Below are 10,036 nucleotides of genomic sequence, written 5' to 3' on the forward strand. Positions count from 1 at the left end.
CAAACTCTATGATTTATTTCGAGTGAAATATATATCATAAAAATGTTGAATGAGCATGCTTGCAATAGGCGTCACGGGGTTGACTGCTGAAAGTGAATACGGGCAGGAAAAGGCTTCCATAAGCTGTTCTAAATCCGCGACATGCAACGTCCAAGTGCGGATGCAGAACGTCTTGAGGGCTCTCTTTGTTCATTTCAGCCGGGATAAATGCGCTTCAAAGTTCTTCACGCAAATAAATAAACCGTAGAAGATTACATTCGCGCGCCCCTCCTCCCTTACCAAATGGGTGGAGTGGACATGTGCCAAGCGCCCACCCCTATGCCTCATACGTGATTAATTGCGCGGACGGCTTCGCGGGGATTCCCTTGCGTGGACCCGATAGCCGGCACAGCCACGGCGGCAACTGTTCGGAATGGCCGCGGATTAGCTCGGTCATGATGGCGAGCGCGTCCGCCGCCGTCATGGCGCCGCGAGCCACGGCCGGCGCGGAGAACTGGACGAACTCCCGCGGCGTCAGCGACAGAAACCGGAGCTTGGGCAGGAACGATGCCACGGCGGTCTTGAAGTCGACCCGCGTCTTCCGGCAATGGGAGTCCGCCCACTTCAGCACGGCCCTGGTGATGTCGCCCTCCGTTGCGGTCGATGTGATCTGCGTTCGCGCGTAGTTATCACAATCAGTAAAGTTGCGCGGTACACGTCGCCGCCACACACACGCAGATATATATATACATACATACATGTGAAGCAAGTAGTTCTTCGAATCATGTGTTCAATACATTGCAAGAAGTGTAGACACAGGTGGAAGAGCCATAACATTTATTTCGGTGTCATGAATACCACCACGAATACAAAAAACGTTGGTATTCATGATACTCTACGTTTTCTTTATTTAATTAATCAATATGACTCACCCTTACTGAGAAACTTATCTCTGGGTGCTTGCAACTGCACTATATATATATCAAACCCTCCAGTATAGTTAGCTAGGTGAAGTGTCGGTCGTTTTGCCGCTTCATGCCGGCGTCGCTGTTACTTCCCGTCGAGAAAAGAAAGCCTGCCAAATTTAAGGGCGACAAGACGCGGTCGACGTAACTACATGGGGGTTCAAATTGTTCTACGTTGATTGTATCTCTTTCTATTCCGTTTGTTTCTGATGTTTGTTGTTCACTCATTTCGTATCTTACTTGTATATCATAACATTTTGGGGTTTTGCGTGCTAAAACCACGATATGATGATGAGACACGCCGCAGTGGGTGACTCCCGATTATTATTGACAACCTGGGTTTTCCTTTAACGTACACCCAGTGCTCGTTACGCCGCCGTTGTTACATTTCGCCCCCATTGAAATGCAGCAGCCGCGGCCGGGATTTGATCCCGCGCCCTCCGTTTTGGCAGCGCAAAGCCAATACGCCACCACGGCGAGTATTCATATCGTATTTCACGCGCAATTACGTCCACCTTGTCTTTTTTGTCGGCGACACTCAGTTGGCCCTCTTTTGTTGACCCAAGATGGTCCAAGATTGACCCAAGAGGTGGGCCGATCCCGGAGAAACTGAAATCTATGGTGCAATGCGGCTAACCTTCGACTATGTTGGCGCTAATTACGCCTGTAACGTTAATTTTACCTAATATATTACTAATTCACGCTTCTTTCGTTGAGGCCTACATTTTGATACCATTACGACACGCACGACGCTCTGGGGGATGCGACAGGGCCAATTTCTTTCTGAAAGGGGGTTACAAGATGCCAACATATGCCGAACTCGTGCGAAGTCAGCAAAGGAGACATTACCCGTCGTGGTTGCTTAGTGGCTATGGTGTTGGGCGCCGAGGCCGGGTGCATTTCGGCGGCCGCATTTCGATGGGGGCGAAATGAGAAACGCCCGTGTACTTAATTTAGGCGCACGTTATCAACCCTTTGTGGTCCAAATTATTCTGAAGTGCCCCACTACGACGTGCCTCATATTCAGATCGTGGTTTTGGCATGTGAAACACGATAATTTAGTTTTCAAGAAGACATTGCCTTCAAAAATCATACGCAAATGTATGCCAATATGGGCAACTGTATACTTCAGATAGCGAAACTGTATAGGAGAGTCCTAACACCCTTCGGAAGTACTATAGGGACTTGTTCGCTGACCCCTAGAGTGTGTGATGATCATCACGTACCATACATCACCCTGAATGGTGATACGGCCGCTTCGGGGCTCATATATGCATTGCTGGCTCATCTTATATAGACGTTCGATACCCATCACGCCGTGAGTGTACGTAAAAATAATAAAATAAATCGCCTTTTCGGTGCATGCAGGCAAGAACTGATTGCCGACCTCACTGTATACTGTGGCTTACCGTGCACACCGGGACAAGAATAGGAAACGAAGAAGACACGACTGTCATTGTCCCGGTGTGCGCGGTAAGTCGCAGTACTATGGAACTCAAACCTTGCTGCAGCTCACCCTAGTATCGCAAGAAGTGCGAGCGAGTTCCTTATGCACCGTATGCAAATTTAGTGATCGAAAGACAGACGTGGCTCACCCTGTCCAACACGAAGTGCGCCGTCTGCTCCAAGCAGTCGACGAAGCCTTGCGAAAGGAGCACGTACTTCCCGTGTCTGGCGATGGTGTCGTTGACCATAGCGTGGATGTCCTGGTCGTCTGTGAGCACGGCGTAGTCGATTAGTCCGCATACCTGGTCTGCTTCGACGTATTCGTGGATGTACCTTTCGCAGGCGAGCACGAGTTCTTCCATCAAGTACTTCTTAGCTGCCGTGCGTGTGTACATGGCTGCCTCTACGCTCTCGAATTGCGGATTTCCCGTATAGGAGAACCTAAGAAAACAGAAGAGCAAGAACCGTTGGGTGTGAGTTGATTTTATTACGTGTACCAGGTGTACATTTTTTTAGATTGTTCCTTTAATGCCAACTACAAAGAAATTTCACTTTGGCTACATTGATAACCAATAAGAATATGTACTGTCCAAGCAATCCTGTCAGAGTTTCACGGCCGGCAAATGTCTAATTTTCTTCTGAGAAGCTTCTAAATAACACCAACGCAGACGGCCCGAGCACCTGATGGTGAGATCACATAAGTCCCAGCACGACACCTCCGAGATGCTTTTCACCACGCGGATCCTGGAGGTCATGTCTCTAAGAGCCGCGAGTTCTAGGTCACGTGTTACTTCCGGCGAGCGCAAATGGCAATTTTGTACTTTACATTTTTTTAATTATTATCTTATTGGTACGCCTTTCGGCATAAAAATTTACTATTCTTAAAACTCCAAGTAAAACAATAAGTGGAACTCACTTGAGAAGCCCTTCGAAGCCGTCTGGATGAAGATCTTCGACATGCTCCTCACTCTGTTGGCCGATGTTGTCCTGAAACTTTTCGTTGAAGAACCAGCAGCTTGCGGCTAGTACTATCTTATGCACGCTGAAGGTATTTGATACGGCAAAAATTTTCGACTTCACAGTGAACTTGACGTCGGTGTGCTCGCCGTTGTCAGTGAAGTCGCTGATGTCCAACTGTAAAAATACACCGGCAAGTTTTCTTGTAAGAACCCACCTCAGAAGCGAAAAAGGCGTCGAAGTTTGGGCTTGCTAGTTACGACCATGTGTCAACCTCCGTGGACAAGAGTTTGCATCACTTTCAAACTTAAAGCAGGAACGATAAGCTAAATTAATCTGGTGTCACCTAGAGCCGTAGATGCGGGTGACGCCTTATGTCAAGCATGAAATAATTTTGTTCCCACTGGTGTTTGAGTAAACTGATACTTTGTGCAAAAAGCAGTGGTGTCACTTGGGGGGGGGGGGGGGGTCGGAGTAACCACCCCACTGAGTGGTTGCTCAGGTTATAAGGAATAGTACTTGTATTTTGCTATAAGTATTGGCTTGTATCGTGCAGGCCATTCATCACTTTGTTACTTTATTGTATAATATTTTAGCTACTACCTGTGGGCTGAGAGTTTGCAGTGATGAGGGGAAGAACTTCTTGAACTCTTACGAATGTGACACGTCATACTGCCACCACATTGGCTTTTCTTTACAGAAATAAATTCCAAAATACAGGCAAAAATGGAAATGCCGCCCTTTTAAATTATTTCACATTTACTATACAAAATGGGCGTAAAGAAATAGGAGAAAATGGCAAGAGAAAGAGAAGATAGAGAGAGAGGGAAGCGATGCGGGGAAACTGAGTGACGTCACTGGCCAGAAGTACTTCTGCATCATCACCGACGACAAAAATATAGGAATGTGTCGTACAGTTCCCGTTTTCAAGACACTCAACTGTCACTACATGACGAAGTAATTCAGGATGGAAACTGAGGGCGAGCAACTACGACGTGATGTTAAACCTGTATTTACGTGTTTCAAAAACAAACAATGGAAAGATGCTTTTATCTGAACGAACTGTAGAAACTAACTCTCTGTCCGCATATTGTACGGAGTTGCCCATATGAACATGTGCCCCCTGTAATCTAATCAAGCAGGTAACTTCTTCAGAATCGTAGCAAACCGGGTGACAGTAAAACATTACTTGAGAAATTGCTACCCTGAAAACTTGGCTCCAGTGACATTACTTGTTCAACTACTGCTCATCACTTCAAGCCTCCTGCTGTGAACTTTGGTCTCATTTGAAAAGGCTGTGTCACTGGAATTTTGTTGGTTATAGAGGTTTTAAGGAGTAATCATGTAGTATTGAGTACTTAGCTGTACGGATAATATCTACCACACGCTTCGCGCGCGTGAAATGATAACATGCACACAGCGAGTATGCTGGTTGGGAAAGACAAGCAAAGTATTTCAATTCGATATTAAAATTGACGTCGATGCGCTGGACCTGCAGCGTCATCGCCATAATCAGGACGTCACGGCACACAGTAATATTTCCCGAGTTCTTGTAGCAATAAGGCTCTGAGCACATGCAGAATTATTGCCAACCTGCAATGTCACAAAGTCGATTGAAGACATAAGGGGGAAGCTTGGGCATATTCATGCGCTATATAGACTATACCCACCATTTCTATGCTGGCTGGACCACCATGCTTATAGCTCCCGTATAGACACTACAGTAAACCTCGTTATAACGAAGTTGAAGCGAGAGGCAAGATTACTTCGATATATCCATTACTTATTTATTTTTATTATTGCATGCACTGCAGTATCAATCTATAAAAGCATTTAAAGAGGAATTTCACTTAATTCGTTATATCCATCATTCGGTGAAATGCGCTTTCGTTACAACGAGGTTTTACTGTAGCTGTATGCACAGCTGTATAGTCGCCTCTGGCGTTTAAGAAGTACCGACAGGAAGGGAGTATAAGAATAAACACTTACCGACGACATTGCGGCTGCAATCGTGGGACGTCACTGCAGGGTGATGACGTTGAACAAATATCAGCGAACCTGTGATATAATTACAGACATGACCAGCATGAGAAAAGCGTCCAACTGTCAGCTGCGGCAACATCTCAAACGTGAACAGAAATGTCATAAATATATGTTGTGGTGTATACAATACGCCATTAGGCAGACGAAACAAGAATGCTCCTAGACGAAACGCAGGTGCTCGAAACGCAAATGCGGTCACAAGCATAATTGGGAAAAGCCGCGAACAAGTTGCCGGAGAGTTAATTCAGGCTTTTCGCATCAAAAAGAAGGGAGCGCAATGCGTCATCGTTATCCCTCCTTAGCACTGAGCAGAAGTTTTTAGATACGGCTGACGATTGCGGCTCAAACTCGCGCGCTCAAGGGAGCAAAGCTGGAAGGAAGCGCGCCGTCGTCAGTCGCGCGCAAAGCATCGGGGGGAGGGGAGGGAGCGTTCTACTCCTGCGGCTTTAGCGTATGGCGCCGGCCCTATTTTGAAAGCGATCTGCGATGGCGACAGAATACACCGAATACTGATAGCTTCGTGTGCACTGTCTTTTCGCCGCTCAGTTCGCGTTGAAGCGAGAGGCGGCACGAAGGTCAATTCGCTCGCTGCTGCAGCCGCGCTTCCTCAATCCAGCGTTTTGACAGCGAGTTTCCGCGGTCATCGAGTGAGATGCGTTCGTGTTAGCCTGTGTGCGCGTGAAACCATGTTTGTTAATTTGGTTAGTACTCGAATGTTTACAAGTTTATACGGCCGATAAAACTACTATTTTTACTTCGTATAGCTGTCTATACTAATTTGCTATCGCAATCGATGCTTCGACTGTCGTGCGAAGCTGCTACTTTTTTTCTTGACAGCTCTGCACGAAACGCGGTTCGGTTGCACCAATGTTAATTGGCGTGCGACCGAAAGAATCACTAAAATATTTTTACGGGTAGATTATATATACAATGGATATATTTACAAGCTAAGGCGCACAACGCTACAGCAATGGTTCAGGAGAGCGCTTGCACACCAGAAAGCTACGCCGTCGTCGTCCAAGCACCGACCACAGGATCGCCGCTCGTGACATTACCCGCCGGCGGCAGAAGCACCGTCCCGTTGTAATTAGGGCCCGGGCCGAGAGTGGTACGGTTTAAGGCGCGAGACATGGACTGTGTCACTCGCGATTGTTGCAGAGGCCGACTTAGGATTTAGCGGAGCGATTTCATAGGTCACATTAGTGACTTTGCGTACGACGCGGTAAGGACCAGCATAACGGGAGAGCAGTTTTTCGCATAGGCCAACGCGACGTGACGGGACATCTTGCATTCCTTAAATTATGACGCAGTAGTCGAATTGTGCAGTGATGTCATCGAGGCCGTCATATAGTTGTCCATCCATCATGGTGAAAAGCTGCGCTTTATGCCAATTCGCTTCGCTCAGCAGCACAGCGAAAACCGACAATATAACGTACGTGACACCACATTACCCTCCCTTATTTCTCCAAGATCGAAGGCTGTACTTTGACGTACTGCGGGTACCGGAAGCGCTTGTCAGCACCTGACGTGTCCTTTTTTTCGTGTGAGGAAAAAAGAATCGCTATTAGCCCCGTGCGCGACCAGTGGCGGCGCTGCGTACAGCGCTCAGATAAAGGTGACGTCAGCTGGGGTGTTCGCGCCTTTGTCTTATTGACCCTTTTCCCGAAGCTCCCGTTGGCGATGCCGTGTTTGATCACGTGGTGACGCGTCCATTGCTTGCCTCAGCTACCTTTGTTGCCTCCGTGTTTACAATGCAAGTGCATGACGCCGGTGCGGCGCAGCAAACCCCCGTTTCGACGCATATCGTAGACGGTGGCTTCGTGCACGACAACAAGTTTTGATCACAGCTTTAGAAGACATGTAAGTGCTTTCAGAGCTCATTACATCTTGTCCAAACGGCGCGAGCAGCGTATACGTTGCTTGTACTAAAAGCGGGGCTAGAAATATATTCCAAGCTGTCCAAACTTTCCGCTTATGAATTAAATCAGGATCAGTGTGCTCTTCGTTCTTTATTTGGCAAATATTTTGAAGCGGCTGCTTTTCATGTTTCTGACTCAGTAAAGTTACTCGGATCGTCGGGACAGCCACTATTTGATTGTTTATTTTCAGCCTAATCGCTCGCGGGTGTGCTCTGCTGTGATAGGTTTGTTCTTGCTGCGCACAAAGCTTGGCATGTAAATGTTCTGTACTTTGCAGTAGCTAGACGTATTAACGCTAGTCTCTCGCCTACTCCTGTGGACAGTCACGAAACGTTCAGCTTCCAACGTTCGTGTCTTGTCGGTGTAGCCGCCGTCACTTATGATTCGGCACATTGATTCAACTGTGCGCCCATTCACTTGTTATTGCTACGTTGGTTATAGGATGGGCGTAAGTTTGCGTGCCAGTAGGGGTGGATGTGTGTAGATAACGTGCGAGAAACTTACTATTCTAGTAAGTGGCGCTACTTCCTTTTGTAACGAGCGGTACTCATTCTTAAGTACCGACGTTCCGGAGTTGAAGTACTTTCTTTGGAGGTTAGCTATACAGCGCTGGCGGATGAATTATCTTTTTTTATCCTCGAGGAAAGCCGTGCATCGCGAAGGGCCGACAACACAGGCAGGTCCTTATGTAGCAGTGGCGACGCAGGTTGATTCCATTCCTTAATATGTGAATCACTATTTTTGCAGCTAACTACCGCACGCGTCTTCCCTTTATCGTTGCACATTTTGCAGCATGAATCGGGCACAGTGCATTAGCGAACACCCAGTTGCATTTCCGACAGCTGATCGCACAGTAACAGGTGGCGGAAGCAGTAATGGTTTCGTATTCGTGCGCATTCGCTGAGGCAACGTATGGCGCGCCGCCGGAAGCGCCATCTCGTTCCGCTAGAGCTAACTACTCCGCGAAAAGGGGTCAATACTGCGCTCCGGATGGATTATCTGCATTTCTCTTCGGTTGCTGCCGCTCTAACGGCGCGCTCGCGTAACATGGCGCTCTCTCATTACTATATGCAGGGTGTCTTTTTTTATATGTGTACATTTTTTTTAATAAAAATGTAACGATAGCAGCGAACGTAACGTTTTTGCTGACGAGTTCCCAGGCGAGACTGGCATACTTAGCCGCTAATAACGCAAGCTTCAGAAGCGTTAATTAACGAACATTCATTAAGTAGGTTTTTATTAGTGCTTCGGTGGCAGTTCTCTAAATAGCACATTTGGAGGCAGTGACATTTTCATGCACACCCATCTTTTAAAAAATCGTGAAAATCGCACCTAGTTGGAGAAATTCATCATCAAATTTGAAAGCTCAATCGAGGCAGTATCAAGACTGAGCGCGCCCCGCTGCGTGTCAGACGGCGAACGCCCGTAAAGAAGAGTGGGGCGAAGTTTGAACGATAGCATGCCGCGGCAAATCCTGACCCGACACACAGCCGCACGTGCTTGTCAGGCAAAGCGTGAAAGCATCAGTATAGCCACCACGACTGGCCGACACGTTCAGCGCCAATCTTCCTCGCCCTTGTCACGTGGCGTTTCGGTCTGATATGACAGCGGGGCCGCCATTACTGCGCTCCCGTGGTGCTCGGTTTCGATATTGCCTGGATTTACCGTTGAAATTTCGTGATAGATATCTCAAATCAGGTGCGACATTCAAGATGTCGAAAAAAAATGAGGGTGCATTAAAATGTTACTGCCAGCGAATTTCCCATCTAATCACTGCCCCTGAGGCACTAACACAAAAGCTAATTAATAAATATTTGTTAATTCATCTTCTGAAGCTCACGTTATTAGCGACAAGGTATGTCCACCTCGCTAGGAACTCCCGCTTATAGTCTTTTCATAAAAACTTGTATTGTCTAAAAAAAAGAAAACACCTAGTATATCTGTAGGCGATCTCGTGACTCAGTCACAGTGAACTCGGTCGGAAAGCACCACGCCGTCTTAACTTGAGTCTACGCAACCTGGAAAACGAAGCACGCTCAATCGCAAAACGACGTGTCGCCTAAGCCTCGCAGTGTTGTTGATCGCAAATTCTACATGTCACTCATAATTTCAATAATTTGGTCCCACATAATAGAAGCTATTGTTTCCCTGAACGTCTCACACTTTCACAGACAAGTATTTACTCTCGACAATTAATTGCACAACGTTTTACCAAGTTTCGCAATCGTCAAGCGTGGTTTGCACCATCTTGATGCCTAGGAATTCTAGATCAATTGAAATTCGCAAATTCAGTGGTTATATTGTTTATCTTGAATGAACTATTTCCACTGCAGGCGCCTTTAATCAACTAAATTCTTGGGCAGTAAACTCCGGAATAATTTTGATCACCTGGGGTTCCTTAACGGGCCCCCAGTGCACGAGCGATGTTGCGTTCGGCTCTCATCGGCAGAATGCGGCCGGGGTCGAAACCGCGACCTCGAGATGAGCAGCGCAACGCCATGGCCAATGGGATACCGCGGCGGGTCAATGCACTTTTAGAAATCCTGAAACCAGTTTGCCCTACGTCATGGGTTACACGAGCAGCTAGTGCACGAAATAAGGCAGGCTCATGATCACGCGCTCGAAGAGGGACGCGACATTGCATTTCAATGGTTTCCGAGCCATTGCGGAATTGTCGGCATCGACAGCGCAGACGAAGCTGCGCGCTCGGCTCATGGAAAACATCAG

The 10,036-nt window shown here is 47.3% G+C and overlaps 1 protein-coding gene across 1 annotated transcript; it reads right to left on the reverse strand.

Moving 5' to 3' along the window:
- Positions 1 to 5,345, reverse strand: LOC119458829 (BTB/POZ domain-containing protein 6). The gene is made up of 4 exons (XM_037720691.2): positions 5,337 to 5,345; positions 3,307 to 3,524; positions 2,540 to 2,831; positions 1 to 649 (listed from the first exon to the last, which is right to left on the reverse strand). Exons 1-4 carry the CDS (start codon positions 5,343 to 5,345, stop codon positions 317 to 319), a joined length of 852 nt encoding a protein of 283 aa, XP_037576619.1. The 3' UTR covers positions 1 to 316.
- Between the last annotated feature and the right edge of the window lie 4,691 nt (positions 5,346 to 10,036).

This window comes from Dermacentor silvarum, chromosome 7 (genome assembly GCF_013339745.2).
Source record: "Dermacentor silvarum isolate Dsil-2018 chromosome 7, BIME_Dsil_1.4, whole genome shotgun sequence".
Classification (NCBI taxonomy): domain Eukaryota; kingdom Metazoa; phylum Arthropoda; class Arachnida; order Ixodida; family Ixodidae; genus Dermacentor; species Dermacentor silvarum.